General features: G+C 35.3%; 1 protein-coding gene across 5 annotated transcripts in view; it reads right to left on the bottom strand.

Moving 5' to 3' along the window:
- The window catches only part of LOC106680610 (piwi-like protein Siwi), a 63,734-nt gene that overhangs the window by 21,571 nt on the left and 25,359 nt on the right, over positions 1-16,804 (bottom strand). For all 5 annotated transcript variants that reach the window (XM_067049602.1, XM_067049607.1, XM_067049599.1 and 2 more), the window contains 4 exons: positions 8,742-8,912; positions 8,418-8,573; positions 5,115-5,257; positions 4,928-5,036 (listed from right to left, as the gene is read on the bottom strand). In XM_067049602.1, the coding sequence (XP_066905703.1) occupies positions 4,928-5,036; positions 5,115-5,257; positions 8,418-8,573; positions 8,742-8,912 (579 nt within the window). The remainder of the gene's footprint in view (positions 1-4,927; positions 5,037-5,114; positions 5,258-8,417; positions 8,574-8,741; positions 8,913-16,804) is intronic.

Raw genomic sequence — 16,804 nt, 5'->3', positions numbered from 1 at the left:
CTGTACAAATATGTTCCACCAAAAGATGGCTCCACCAGAAGATTTTGTTGAAATTATCTATAGTGAAACATACTGTTATTCATCTAGTAACAACATAACTTTGAATCAATAATTAGTGACTCCATGTCAGCAGCACATGGGCTTCTTCAATTATGGTGCTGTTTCAACTGAAATGGTAGCTTAAGCTTCTTATCATTGTTATCTAGTTATAAAATATATAATCCTTGTTTCATCATTACCTATCCTTGTTATAATGTTGTGGCTGAGACTTAACAAATCTATGTTATCAAGTAAATCTAGAAAAAAATGGCTGCAATTTTTTAACACTATCTAAATTATTGGTATAAAACATAATTTGAATTTTAGATCAAACACATCAATCAATATACAACATTTTACAACATATATACAACATTTTACCTCCGTCACACGGTTTTCAGTCACTTCCTAGCCCATTCATAAAATGCCCTCTAATATTCCCCCACAAAAGAAATTTTGAGGCTAAAAGGTGACTAGAACAAACTCTAGAAGGAAGCAGAAAACATGCTTTCTCCTTCGTTCCCTTCTTTAACCTCTTCACATGGTTCCGGGATGTGCAAGATAATGAAAAATGTCCGAGTCGTTTTATTGATGGACACTCCCTCATACTCATCAAAATCAATACCGATAAGGCATACATTTTGTATAACACATAGTTTTGTAGAATTTCAGGACCTCTTTATATACATGCTTATCTTTATTCTTTTTTGTGATGCTCTCTTGAGTGTAAAGATTAAAAATGGTTGATTTATCTCTCCCTAGACAATCACTCAAGGGAAATTTTCAGGAATCTAGAGAGTGACCAGGGCCCTGTTTCATAATAAAGTATAAACTAATACTATTAGTCTTGTAGATTTATCTTAATTCAATTACACTGACTTGTACAATAGTAACTTGTACTTTAGTAGTTTTTAATTCCTTTAATATCACTAATAATCATCCCTATCATGAAAAAATACGTATTAGTATTATTAGACATCTAGTTTCTTCATTAGATGTGTAGTAGGTTCCTCACAATACTATTAGCTTTCATTATGAAACAGGGCCCAGGATGGCAATGGAAAATAAAATATTATAATTTATTTCAATATCCACTATTAGGACCCCTTAAATTTGACAAATATAATTCTCAATCAGATGTCCAGACCACTGATGTTTGTGAGATCAGTAAACAAGGCATTAATCTTCTTTCATACCCTAAATTTCATAAAAAACAGAAGAGCAACACTTTCATCCCCATCCAAAATAAAGTGAAAGAATAGTTCATGTAAGATTCTACTTGTCAGTTGGGAGTTTTTTTTTCCCTTAAAGGTAGAGAGTGGTTTTTCCAATTAAGTAAATTCACCTATATCAAACAAAATAAAACTAAAAGTTTTGAGGGGTTCAACATCCTCAAGTCGCACTGATGGATCTGTGATGATCTGGATCGCTTCAGTTTCGTGGGTGCGGTTCAGACCGTCTCTCTTTATGAGCCTACGTCCCATTCTGAAGCCCCGTAGGCGAGTTTTTAGCTCTTCTGTTATCTCTTCTATTCAATGTTTAAAATAAAAAATAAACTCATATCCAACCATTTCATCCAATTCTGAGAAGAAAAAAAAAATTTGATATAATTTTAGCAATTTTTTTTATTGTTTTCTGCCTTTACTATAACACCAAGTTGACCACAATCGATAAACATACATAGAAAGAAATTTCTCCATGATTTCTTTTAAAAGATATACAATTTATGTGTTATTGAGTAGGTTTTGATCTGTGCCACAACATGCTGACGAGCATTATCTTATAGTATAATAATTTTGTCATATCTGGAGTAGCAGAGAGTGCGTTTTTCCTTCAGTGCTTGGCTCAATCTCTTAGAGTAGAGATCTCCATCACCAAATACCAGGAGTCGGTTTGTAGTCCTTGGGGACCTCAATGCCCGCCACACCGCATGGATGTGTGGTAGCAACAATCCACTGGGTACCTATATCTCCAAGACCAGACTGGCCGTCTTCCATCCAGAGGTGCACACCTTCAGACATGCGGGTTACCCATCGAGGACCTCAACGCTGGACCTACTCCTGACCAGGGATCTCCACACAGTTTCAGACTGCCGAGCCCTGGCATATGGACCGTCTGATCACTGGCTTGTACTTTATACGTTAAAAGGTACACCAGCAACACCACCGGCGAGCAAGTATCTATTCCACAAGGCCGACTGGAAAGGATACAAGTCCTGTGTCTAAGAAATACTCCCAGTAGTTATGCCACTATAGACATCGCAGGAGGAGGTGGATGCAGCGGTGGAGGTCATCACCACCGCTATTCAGGATGCAGCTAACCTAACCATTCTTAAGTTCATGCCACAGCGCAACGCCTTTAGGAAACCGCCAAAGCATATTCTCGCCCTTATTGGTCAGCGAAATAACCTTCGCAACATCTTCCAGCGCACACATGACTACAGCCTGAAACCGGCCATCAATGAGATGACCCGGCAGATAGCTAGCCTCATGCGGGACTGGAAGACCTCGCTCTGGCATGACCAACTACGGAGGACACATGATGATCATTGCCAGTACTGGAGACTCGTGAGATCCTTCGTCAACAAGAAGTGGAGTGTCCACCTCACTTCAGGTGACGATCTCCTGACATCAGGAGAACAGGGTGAACTCTTGGCCACAAACTATGCAGCGAGGGATGCTGAACGGACGACCAGTGCACCTCATCCACAACCTGGACCACCGAGCCCCAACGAGAAGCCGCTATTCTCCTCCTTCAACCAACTAGAGTCTGTATTATGAAGCATCAAAGGGAACAAGGCGTCAGGACTGGACGGAATCCTGTATGTACTCATGAAGATGCTTCCTAAGCGTAAAGCCTTCCTACTCAACATCTTTAACTCATGCATGCGGATTTCATACTTTCCCACCGCTTGGAAACGAGCTATTGTAGTACCTCTACTCAAACCGGGGAAGAAGGGAGACTCTACCGAGCACTATCGTCCGATCACCCTTCTCTCGCACATGAGTAAGGTGTTTGAAAGGCTCATCAACCACCACCTGATGGAACACTGCAGAGAGGAAAATGTCATCCCACCACAGCAGACCGGATTCCAACGGGGAGTCGCCTGTGAGCACCACCTGGCGAAGCTCCAAGTGCACACCATAGGGCAGATGAAGAAAAACTGTCCAACGGCCTTCATCTCACTAGATTGCAGCCAAGCCTTCGAGAGTGTTTCCCACCCACTCCTACTCCGCCGACTGGAGGAATTCAAGTTTCCCGCCACCCTACGCCAACTCATCGGAAGCTACCTTAGTGGAAGATCCCTCGTCGTACGGGTTGGCGAGAGCCTCTCCTCTCCAGTTCCCACCACCTGCGGAGTACCTCAGGGATCGGTACTAGGTCCAGCACTATTTGAAATGAAATGAAATGAAAAAATAACTTTATTCTGGGACATATGTCCCCTAAGAATAATTACAAGGTTCATATAGTGAGATTTTTAAATTAATTTTTAAATTTATTTGTCGTCTTTACGGCCCCTATATTAGCCATTGAACACCCAAAGGCAGCGGTAGCAGCCTATGCGGACGACATCGGTATCTACACTTCCAGCATTAATGCCAAGACAGCCCTAACCCACGCTCAAGAAGCTGCAGCCACCATCACTAATGCGCTTAAAAGTATTGGGATTAGGGTGAACCCCGGCAAAACGGGCGCCATCGTGATGTCGTTCCAAAAAGGAAAGAAGCCCCTGCCTACCACCTTCCAGGTGGGTGAAGTCGTCCAGCGAATCTCCAACTCCATTCTCTACCTAGGCGTCACACTGGATAGGCACCTCACCTTCTCCAGTCACGTTCGGGAGAGACTTAAGCTGGCCCGCCAGAAGAGCTACAGGCTCTACCATCTCCTGAAATCCCCGCAACTCTCACTAAGGCTGAAGCTGCAAATCTACAAGGCGATAATCCGCCCGATTCTGCTCTATGGTGCACCTCTGCTGCGTCACCTCTACCAAACCACGCTTGAAACGCTGTAGAGCTATCAGAATTCCGTCCTCCGGCGAATCGTCCGTGGAACAACTCTACAGAGGGCCAGAAACTCCAGCTACCCTCTGTGCCGGAGTATATAGGCCGAAGGCACATTAAATTCTTTGATGGGCTGAAGGCCTGTGCCAACCCGCTATTCAAAATCACCCCTCCAACAAGACCTGGGAGGTGGCAAAGCACAGTCCCCTTGGTAGACGTCCTCGCCGAGGGAAGGACTTCGGGTTCTGCAGCTTGAAGTCATCACACCACGACCATCACTAGCCGGAATGGCCCCTCCCCATTTCTTGTAAGCCCCCAGCTATCATGCCACTAATGTATAACCGCCTTCAGCGGACCATGTTTGCTCATCTTATAATACCATTCGGCAAACGAAGATATAATGTTATTTGTATATGTATAATGTATTGCATTATATTATTCTGTATTATGTAACCATATAAAAAATAAAGAGGTTAGAAAAAAAACCAACATTGAATCACCAAAAAATTAAAATTGCATAGGACATACATGCCCTTCCCGAACTATGTGATATATTCTAGTTATAAACATACCAAAAGATAAATTTTAAATATGCTAACATAAAATATAAAATAATCATTAATTAAAAATATAGAAAATATAACAAATCATTATAATATTCATATAATTATCTACATTTTTCAAATGGTTTGATATTTTAAGATTGTGAAAATATCAAATCGAACAAATAATGTAGGGATGACACAAATTTTTATATGATTGACAAAACACCAAATCAAACAAATAATACTAGAATAACAAAAATTATTATATGAATGGAATATGGTCCGGGTGCGGTCAAACATTATTATATTCCAATTAAAGTCAAAAATTATTATATTCCATACCTTTTCACAACTTCCCAGATCTTTCATAAAATTGTAGTAGGACTGGATACGTTTTTCTGGCTCCACACGGGTGTGTGCCGCAACTGCTTTCATCAAGGTAAAATTGTTCCTAAAAAGAAAAGCCTAACAATTAGTAAAAAAAAAAAAAATATATTGTTAAAAAATCACTATATGGAAAAAATACAACCTCATTTCGTCATTGATACCAGTCATTTGACAGAGTTCAGGAATGAGAATAATGTTATTACTCCTTCCGGCCCTAATATCTCTTGGTTTTGGCCTTGATACAAGTAAAGGTTGATTGAGGTCTTTTATTTCCACACCGTATTTCTACAAAAATAAGGAAACATTAAAAAATGTGTGTGTTTACATATATTTACAACATCAAAATAATATTTACAGCACAAGTATAATAATGATAATAATAAAATGAAAGGTTCCAGATCCAATTTCACAGAATTTAAGATAATTACTGCAAATAAATAAACCTTTCATCCAAGAGAGGGATTGAAATGACAAAAATGAAACAAACATAATTTCAAGTTAGTACAGAAATATAAGTATATAAATATAAGACTTAAAATTAACTATACAACTTGGAAAAATCATGAGATTCTAAATTCTAACAATATTTTATAAATATTCCTACCTAGAATTAATTTGATGGAAAGCAAATTTGAAATAGCAGTTCATTTATGATTGGGTCTGTTACTAATTTTAATCAGTTAAAATTTTAATATTTATCAAAGTATATAACCTCAGGGATATAGGACACTTCATTTTAGGCTCATTTACTGTTACAACACATTTCGACTAAAGTTTTTGCTTACCTGCTAAAATATCATATAAACCTGAATAATAAGTTAAACATACATACTGTAACATAAGTAGAGAGTTTGACGACTAAATAAAAAAAAATTAAAACATTAAGGACATGGTGTGAAAGAGAATACCTTTTATTAAATTTAATAATTTATTGTAATGTAAATCTCAACACCACAGTTACAAAAATTCTTTTTAATATTATAATTTGAGATAAGGACTATGAATGTTCTTCATTAAAAATTAAATATATAGCATTATATGTCCAACTTAAGATGTTTTTTTAAAAATATAAATAAGGTAATCCACAACGATGATGATTTTTGCATATGTATACTGACTGAGCTTCCTAATACAGAAAAACACTCATAATATCATTATATCTACATTGGCTGTTGTTGACAGATGTTTTATAAATAAAACCATGAGAAATTAAGTATAATGTTTATGGCTTTGTTAATAGTTATCTCATTTTTATAACTCTTAGTAAAAACCATGGTCACCAACTTCCACTTGCTCAAAATATTAAGTAAACCAAAAAGATTTTAATAAATTCTTTGGCAAAGAGAATATGGCATTATTAGGTCTAAACATTATTTAAATAAAATATTAACAAATGAAATAAAAAGAAAAATCACTCATATTCTATAATATCAATATGAATGGGCATTTTGTGCCGGATCTATGACCTAGGGTATGAACATGGACAATACGAAATCCGCACTAATGAGGAATTGCACTAGATGCACGCAAAACTGGATTTGGTTTTAATTGTGAGAGAGCGAAATTGGTTGGCTGGGTAATGTAAGCATGTATAACCAGAGATTTTGTCACTAAACTTTTACTCAAAGATCAACCAGATGGAAGACATGGTAGAGAAAGACCACGCTTGAGCGTCAGGTTGGATGAAGAGGAGGAAAAAGAGGGGTATTAAAAGATGGCAGATGCTTGCCCAGGAAAGGAATGGAGGGGGGCTCAGGGTTATTGTAGGACCTCAGCGCCATAAAATAAATAAAAAATCAATATGAACATGACACAAGAGTATACATATATACAATTAGTTAAATAAACATTACCATGACATAAAGATTTACAAGGAGGAACTCAAAAAATAAATTGCGAGTGGGTGCTCAACTGTGTTGAGTTGCAAGTACACAACATACTAATCAGTCAATCGACAATATTGAAAGTGATGAGAGAGCATTTTTTATGACAAGTCAAATACATTTAAAATACTTCGATTCATGGAGTTGACAATACGTAAGTAAGGTCTAATATAAATGATGGTACAGGTTCCTAGTGAGCCCAGAATAATGGTTTCAGCCATGCTCTGAAACTGGTTCTTTTTGATACCCAGTCCCTCCAAAAAATTAATAGTTGCAAGATGTATGGTTTCTTAACTACCGAAACAAAGCCCTTTCACCGGAAATTGTCTTTTGTCAAATTCATCTGTATGTTTTTCTTGTAAATAGGGAATAAATTTTATATAAATGTTCTCTCTCTCTCTCTCTCTTAACATACCTCAAGCAAGTTTCTCAAATCATTTGGGGGCAGCATTTATTATTTATATTATTTATCACCCTACCCTGCCTATTAGACAATACGGGTGTTCCCAGCAGTGGGTACAGCTCATTGCTGCATATGAGAAACATTACATAGCTGTGCACACAGCTTGCTCTTGCTACAAAATAAATCTTGCTTTCCTCCTGAGGCCTTGCTGGTGTAGCTTATTCTCTCCTACGCAGGGAGAAGTGAGTAGGGCCCACAGCCTCCTTCCACCCATACATGAAGGTCTTGCAGTGCTGGTAGTTTTCTTTCTTCATCAGCTCAGAAAGATCGCTCTCAGTCAGAACATAGAGTCCTGTTTCCCTCATCATAATGTTTATGCCATGTGCGGCGAGCTTAGAAACCCCCATGGCCCGTGAGGAACTGTGAGATCCAGTAGTCAGGGAGGACTCACGTTGATTCTAGGCATGTATCAACGGTAGGAAAGTACTTCCATAGGGTGGCCCCTTTTAAGCAATCCACCCACCGTCGATTCCATTCTTGCAAGGTTTCTTCTCAAAGGATCCTCCTCCATCTATTAGGGCTTTCACCAATACACACTTGGAGGTTCTCCAGTAAATCCGCCAGACCTTTCCTCTCTATTTTGTGTCGATAATATCGTCTTCCTGTATAATATCGTCTTCCTATATGTATAATATCGTCTATCCGTATAATTTCATCTTCCTGCAGGAGAAGATCGATAGATACTCCTCCAGCTAATACCTGTACCGCCTCATAAGACACTGTTCGGTATGCTCGACTGACTCGCAGCAGAGCTATCTGCTATCCTCTGTATTGTAGCCAACCTTCTCTTCTCCCTTTTTGTGAGATATCGACTTCGATCAATAAAAAATTGCCAGATCGTCGGCAAACAAAAGTGGCTTAACTCCCCTGGGCAAATTAGTCCTAATTCATTTACAGCCAGAGAAAATAGAGTGGGACTAAGGACACATCCCTGAGGTACCCCATTAATCTGCCTGTATTCCTTAGAATGCTGACATCCGGTAAGTAAATATCCTCCTTCCTATTTATTTAATTAAGTTTTGGTACTACTGTTAATGAGGGCAGGTTTAATAATAATTATAATTATTTATATTAATAAATAAAGTATTATAATGCTTACTGTGTGATAGTAGTCAAAATAAGACGTATTTTGACCTTTTTTTGTAGTAAATGTAGAAATAGGTGTCTCATCAAATGCCACATCATCAACACGATAAGGTTTGTTGTTGTAAAATGTAAAAACTACAGCACCTAACATAGTGTCCTGGAAGTGTTTCTGGGGAAAAAAAAAAAAAAAAGATTCATATGAATACCAAGACTATAACTAAGAGAATTTCATCAGTACATCTAATACAAAAGTGCATTGTTATTATAATATTATCTCTAAAAAAATATATAAAAAGTGAATTATGTGAATAAACTAAGTATGAGAAAAAACACCTACCTCATAATCAGTACCATGTCTCTCTCTACATGCTCTAAGGAATTCCCAAACATTATCACTTCGTAAGACTTTATGTGAAACATCTATGCCCATCATAATGTGGTTTTCAAATTGCAGAATTGAAGTGCTATAGCCAGGCCAAATTTCAAGGTGATAATTTGGCATTTTTATCTGTATAAAACAGGAATATAAAACTAATATTTTTTAATATGAAGTATATAGAACAAAATGTTGATAATTTATTTAATATAAAGCTGTAGTGTTGAATTTACATGGAATGAATGTTTTAATAAGGTATAAATGTATTACCCTCTTTTTAAATCAATAGTTGATTTTTACATTTAAATGATTTTAGTTATGTTTTTATTTTAATGTATCTACTTTTCAGTATTGTTTAATTGCTGTATTGAATAAAAAAGCAAGCTAGCCAATTTTGATTGGCCAAATATGAAGTAAAAATACATTATTCAAAACAAAGGAGATGGCGGTGCCCATCCTTCTGAAGTATCCATTGAATTCTTTGTGTTGAGAACACAAAGTTTGTGTTTCTTTACCATAATTATAGAAAAAGAATAACAAAACAAGACATAGAAGACAATAACAATTATCAATAAAATATTTACATCATGAATCATAGAAAGTAAATTAGAGCAATTGTACTACAATCGATTTTTTTGAATCGACGAGTGAATGATGAAGATCAAAGAGAGGAAACTTTGTTTGGATTGGCTAGAGGTTGAAGCGGAAAATGAGAGCGTTTCCTGGAATATAGGAGGCGGATAATCATTTTGTCTATATCAGTGGTAAACATTAAGAGTCACCAGAAATCTAGAAACAACCAAAAAGTTAAAGAGACTCTTTGTTTTGGATTGCCGGGATGAGATGTGTTGAAAACTAAGAGTACCAAATGCTTTGTTTAATGAGTGTTAGTTTGTGCAATGGGCACAGTTACTGCATCTAAGGAGGCACTGCAGTCCGCTCCACCTCGCTCTGAGACCCAGGAGTTGTATTAGAAGGAGGCCTGACTTTCAGCAGCTTCGTTTGAGGCAATGGTGATACCCCAAGGGTCTTTTGACTGAAACTGCGAGGTTTTAACAAGAGCCAGCAGTAGAAGTTGCTGTTCCTAAGGGTTATGTGCCAGAGGAAAGGAGATGCTTACATGTGATTAGATACCATTCACACTGAAGACGCTAAGAAGCTCCTTAAAGTTGCAAGGGCAATAAGCCAACCGGCAGTAGGTTGCCAGATGAAGAACTCCTCAGGAGGCTCCAATTGCAGAACAGGGGGATCATAGGAATCTGCAATTGGAGTGTACATCAAAGACCAGGCGAAAGGGTTCTACATTGTACTTTGAATCCCAATATCCAGTCTTGAAAGCCTGAGGGCAGATTGGTTAGATTATGGCCTGTAAATGGTGACCCTCGGGATATTCAGAAGACAGAGAGATGACTCATGAAAGTCGAATCCGAGAAGTGGCCACTTCTGTCTTTAACCTCTACAGGAAGTGGAGTAGTGCATGTGCCTCCACTAATCACATAACCCTTAACGTCAGGACTGACTGGGATAGAGGCTGTTGCTGGACCCCCAACAGCGGGTCAAGGAATCTCGATCATAAAGCTGCTGCAAATTAATTTATACCATTGCATTGGAACATGTGGTGTATTGCAGAAATACATTAAAGGATATTAATATTATTCTTATACAAGAACCTTACCTCTATGAAGGTAGGCCGAAAGGTTTGGGAATGCCTGGATTCAGCATCATTTCTGTGCCCATACATCCCAGGGCCTGTATTGTTTTTAAAAGTAATTTAAAACTGCTGCCTCTTTGGCAACTTTGTTCCGGGGATTTTGCAGCAGCTCAGCTACCCCACAGAGGGATTCAGGAAAGGCAGATATCACGATTGTAATGGGATCCTACGAAGATTCAAACCCAATGACCCAGCTTGAGCTGAAACGTGGCATACTAGCTGCCCTGGACGCCAACGCACATCATGAGCTATGGGACAGCTCCAACACCAATCCTAGAGGTGAGAAAATCTTAAGATTTTATTATTAATTTTGATCTTGACATACTTCTGAATAGGAATCCTACCTTCTACAATAGAGTCAGGCAGAAGGTCACCCTGCAATCAGGGTCAAGCTTGCAACACACCACATTAGTCAATACATAATTAACTGGCACGTTTCTAATGAAGAGTCATGCTCAGATCATAAATACATCAGATATGATTTATCTGTTGATATGAGATGTGATGCGGTATACAGGAACCCCAGATGCACGGACTGGGAGTCCTCTAACTCGCATCTCATTTAACTAACTAGATGCTGTCCAAAAGTAACATATAATACTTGCCATCTGGAATGGTATCCAGGGTGTGCTATATACCTTAACCATGGAAAGGATCTTATGAAGATCCTAAATCATCGACCAATATTGTCTCACATCCTTTCTAATGAAGATATTGGAAAAGATTGTAGATGGACATATATGAGACCAGGAATTGTTAGCAAATGCTATGCATTTCAAAAAATTTGTCTACCAAGCAGAGAAATCCTGTGAGATAGTCCTACAAAACTTGGTCTTAGATTGAAAGATCACTTGATCAAAAAGAGATCATGGTTGGCATCTTCACTGACATCGAAGGTGCAATTGATAAAACTCCCTATAGCGTTAATGATATTATTATTATAATATTAATGGTGTGCTAAGGAATAGAAATATAGGTCCTATCATAATTGGATGGATAACTTCCATGTTGAAACAAAGGATCCTCAAATCGGAACTAGGGCACTCTGAACTGTGGATTAGACCCAAAGGGGGCTGTGCTCTCTCACACACCACAGAGTGGTGTGCTCTCTCCCTAACTGTGATGCTTGATTGTTGACTCAGCTGAAAACCCTAAGCACTGCAGGTTATTATATACAGGGTTATGCAGACGAAATTGCAATCCTGATTGAAGGAAAGTAGCTTCAGGTATTTTCAGATCAAGTGCAGACTGCAACAAACATTCTGAATTATTCTTATCTTTTGAAAATTCATACTTTCTATTAATGCCAAATAAGCTTTTCTTCGTTAATCTACAAGACTCAGTCTGACCTTGAGTAGTATACATTTTTTCTTTGTTATTATGACTTGAATTTTTTTTTCTTTTTCTCTCATATTAATCCATATCATATAATGGTATGTTTAGTTTTGGTCCATTGTCTATATTATTATTGTTGGTCTAGGGGAGGTGAATGAATAGATTCCTAAATAATTCATTATTTTAATTGCCGAAATTATTCTCAGAATATTTCGGAAACAGTTTTAATAAAATAATCTATTATTGTAAAGATATATTTTTTCCTTTTATAATATTGCATGTTTCTTTAATCCTCTAAAAGGTTCACTATGTGTGGGAGTTCATTTAAAAACTTATAATTTTTTTATTAAATCCCATTTTTTTTGTTAATACTACACAATTATTAATAAATTTAGTTATTTTAACAGCCATGGTTAATAACAGCTATATTAACAAGTCTTTGTATATTCATAAGTATTAAAAAATAATTATTGTTCAGAAACAAAGTTTTGAATTGTAAATATGTATAAAATTATTTTGAAATGTAAATTGGTTTTATCAAAAAACATTTTAACACTCTGTGTATTTTATTGCTATTTTATCGTAACGACATTATTGGATATGTCTTCTAAAGTTGGGACTCGGAATAGAACAAGATCTCAATTGCAGTGGTCATGAAAAAAAAATTTAATTATAAGAGAAGATGGTGGTGAGGTTCAATTTTAATTATATATAAGAAGATGGTCAGGATTGCGGTCAAAAGATAAACAAAAATAGTTTACAACTATTGCCGTAAACTATTTTTGTTTCTATTGCCGTAAACTCTTTTTGTTTCTCTTTTGACCGCAACCCTGACCATCTTCTTATATATCAATTTTTACGGTCAACTATATATACATATATATAAATTTCAATTATAGTTTGTTGTATTCAGTAATTGAGTGTAATTATCCTGTGTGTATTTGTAAGCTGTCAGTAACTCAAAGGCGGTTTTTTGACCAAGTGTTTATTTAAATGAATGGAGTAAAAAGATTCAGAATTGATAAAAAAAAACAAAAATATTTTGAGAACAAAATAATTTTTTTTACCTAGAGAACAAAAATGCAATATCCTAATTTTTGATAAAAAGTTGTTTTTTAATGTATAGGTGGTTTTGTTATATTTTATTTTATGTATCAATATTCAATATTATTCATTTCTTTCGTTGAACCACAAAGTAAGCTAACCAATTTTTATCTGTCACATATGGAGTAAAAAGACGTTCAAAATAAATAAGACGGCAGCACGTGTCCTTCGGAAGTCTGTTGAATTGCTGTTATGTTGAGAAGATAGATTAAAACTTTATCAACGTTTGTCATTGTTGTATTTACAATAACTTTGAGAAGAAATAAAGTCGATAATAATGTGATATACTCTTTTTTGTTAGATAATAATGTGATATCCTCTTTTTTGTTAAACTGGAGGCTGAGTAGAACATCAGGTGAATCCATGGAAGCATTGGGAATGTCAGAGACCAAAGAAGAAGAGGTGCCCCGGAACCAAGGTATTCGAGGGAACAGGGTGGAAAATTAGATCTGAGAATAAATAAAAACTATTAAATTTCGTTTTATTTATCTTAAATATTACATAAATTGTCACCCAACTGGTGTGGTCTAATTCTTTACAAGGGCATGGCAATCAGGAGACAGCTTTAGGAAGAGTTTAATTTGAATAAATTTTTTTTTTATAACTTAAGTAGTTTATGATGGAGGATGTACAGGCAACTGATTGTAGAGATCCTAAAGATGTAATTCTTGGAAAATTGAATGGTATGGCGGTAGTGTTAACAGAAAATGATTCCGATAATGTCCAACACATTAGAGCGGGGAATGACTCATTGGTATTAAACAGCTTTCATAACAAATTAGTGGGAACGAATTCAAATGTTAAAAATTGCGAACATTTTGATACTAGTACCATGTTGCAACAATTAATGATGATGATGGCAGGTAAGTTAACAAAACAAATGGATAAAATGGGACAAGATCTTATGAATCAAATTAAAGCATCCAGTATAGTTACATGAAAATTTCAAGGTTGGATTAACGGAATTAGGAAAAAAATTAGATAAAAAAATTTAAGAAGTTGAAACAAATTTAATCGTAAAATTACAGAACAAAACATTGAACTATCTGAAAAAAATTGACGAGTGTTGTATGGAAGAAAATAAAACGAGAAATTTGGTAGCTGATTTAAAATTAAAACATGAACAGGATACAGAACAGCTGAGTCTGGAGGTAAAAGAGAGCCGAAATGTTAGAGTTTTGAGGGCAATAGCCCAGGGAACATTCTTTAATATGGGAAATGTTAAGAAATTAAAATTTAGAGATAATATGGATAATGATTCATTTGAGTTCATGTCCAAATTAAAATCACAAATAAAATTGTGTATGAGGTGGGAAGAAATTAAGGAAATAATCAAGTCACATCTTTTAGAGTCTGCTTATTGTTGGTTTTTAATAAATCAAAACAAAATTAATAATTTTCAAGTGTTTATGGATGAATTCATCTCTAATTTTGGGGGTAAAACCTACAAGGCTATCTCCCGGGAATTTCGAATGTGGTTTATTTAAATTTTGGAAAAATGTTCCTACAGAATATTTAGCTCATTTTTCAATAAGAATGATCACAACAGAAATTTTTGAGAACACTTTGTATAGTATTTTTAACAGACATTTTGGGGAACATATGTATAAATAGATGTGTGGAAACAATATCAGTGTTGTTCGATGTTTTAAATATGATACCAAGATATAGTATTGTAAACAATCTTAGATCACCTGGGAATGATGGTCTCTTTTATCAGCAACACCGACCACCATGTACAAGTAGTACTAACAGTGACTACTCACTGAGAATATTTCTAAAAATTACAGAGCTGCAAATAATCAGTGTAATTATAATTCAGAAAGAAAATCAGGAAATAATTGGTGTCAAAGTCCAACATACAATAATTATTATTATTGATACAACAGATCATAGAGGTCCAAGGCCTCGCATCCTTGAGTTCAAAATAATTCCAATAGTGAGAATCAATTTGCTGTTACAAATGCTACTATAGTGCAAGTTGAATCTTCTGATCAAGCTGTCCAACCTCGAACCCTCAGGCCTTTGGGCCTGCCTATGGAGAACCTATTATTGCCCCAAACGATTTAAGTCCTAATAACAATCATTTAAGAAATGAAAATTCTCTCCTTACTGTGGGGATTATTTTTTAAATAATTTATTTGAGAATAATACATTTTTAGAAGAAAACTAGGGAAGGAGTTTGTATTATAAAAAAGTCTTATAATTTTAAAAAATTTGTTTTGTTAAGAGATATTGCAGAAATCTATATGTTATATTTATGTTTGTTAGTAGTAGTGTTTATTTTTGTTGTTTGCAGTTTTAATTATAACTGAAGTTATTAGTAAAGAAATTTTCTAAAGTAAAAAATCAAAATAAAAAATAAGTGAATTGTAAGTAGGTATATATAAAAAAAATTTTGTATTCTAAATATGTATCAAATTATAGTGAAATGTGAATTGGTTTTATCAACCTATATTTTTAATATTCTATGTATTGTATTTATATGTAAAGATATCATTGGATAACAATTCGGAAGCATGGAACAAAATTTCAATTTCAGTAGTCATGGAAATAAAAAATTGGTAATTATAGTTTGTTGTATTAAGTATATTGTATATAGTATTGAATTATAATTATCGTAATTGTACTTGTAAGCCATTAGTAACTCAGAAGTAGTCTTTGATCCAATATTTATTTAAATGAATGGAGTAAAAACGATTCAGAATTTATTAAAAAATAAAAATAAATTGGAAGATTATTGATTGACCGTGTGTAAAGATGAAAGGAATATGGTCCGGGTGCGGTCAAAAAAACTCAAATAGTAGAATTATACTATTTTATTGAGCCAACGTTTCGGCCCACGTTGCAGGGCTTCGTCAGGGCTATTTTAACGGCAGTCAAAACAAAAATGAGTCATTAAATGAGTCATTTTTGTTTTGACTGCCGTCAAAATAGCCCTGACGAAGCCCTGCAACGTGGGCCGAAACGTTGGCTCAATAAAATAGTATAATTCTACTATTTGAGATTTTTTGACCGCACCCGGACCATATTCCTTTCATAAAAATAAATTGTTTAGTACAATATAATTTTGTTTTACCTAGAGAGGAGGAGAAATGTAATATCCTCTTTTTTTTTTTTATAAAGAGATATTTCTTATATATAAATTGTTTTTAGTATGTTTTATTTAGTGTATTATTTCAATATTGTTTATTTGTTGTATTGAACCAAAAAGCAAGCTAACCAATTTTGATCAGTCAAATATGGTGTTAAGATGCATCGTTCAAAATATTTAAGATGACGACACGCATCCTTCCAAAGTCTGTTTGAATTACTGCTTTGTTGAGTACGTAGATTAAAATGTTTTCAACTTTAGTTGTTTCCATAACACAAGTATAGTATAAATTAATTCAAGGAGAAATATAAGACGATAAAAATTATTAATGAAGTATTTACAACCTGAATCATCGCAAGAATTAGAGCGATTATGCTACAATCGATTTATTTTAATTGAAGAGTGAATGAGGAAGACAGAAAAGGAAGGGATCACTCTTGGTTTGGATCACTGGTGGATTGAATGTATCCTTGAAACTAGAAAAAGGACCAAGCCTTTAGATACTTTCAGGGGTAGCATCTTTAGAATGAAGACATTGAGAACCATCACTCATCAAAGAAGCATATATAATTGGTTAGTTTGATCTACCTAGAATTTAATTATACTTGTAAAAGTAGCCATTAATTTAGTTAAGTGACTTTGTGTTTTGATTGTCTGGGAAACCCGCCCTGAGATTAAGAATCCATAATATTATATATAATTTAAAATATAATTCTCATATTTATTTAATATTAAATCTTTTCAATTAACCTTGTCAACTTCGAAGCTATATTTTAGATC

Source organism: Halyomorpha halys, unplaced genomic scaffold, assembly GCF_000696795.3.
Source record: "Halyomorpha halys isolate HHAL.00 unplaced genomic scaffold, Hhal_1.1 Scaffold270.1, whole genome shotgun sequence".
In the NCBI taxonomy this organism is placed as follows: domain Eukaryota; kingdom Metazoa; phylum Arthropoda; class Insecta; order Hemiptera; family Pentatomidae; genus Halyomorpha; species Halyomorpha halys.
The sequence above is the reverse complement of the archived record's forward strand: the minus strand, read 5'-3'. Positions and strand labels throughout refer to the sequence as shown.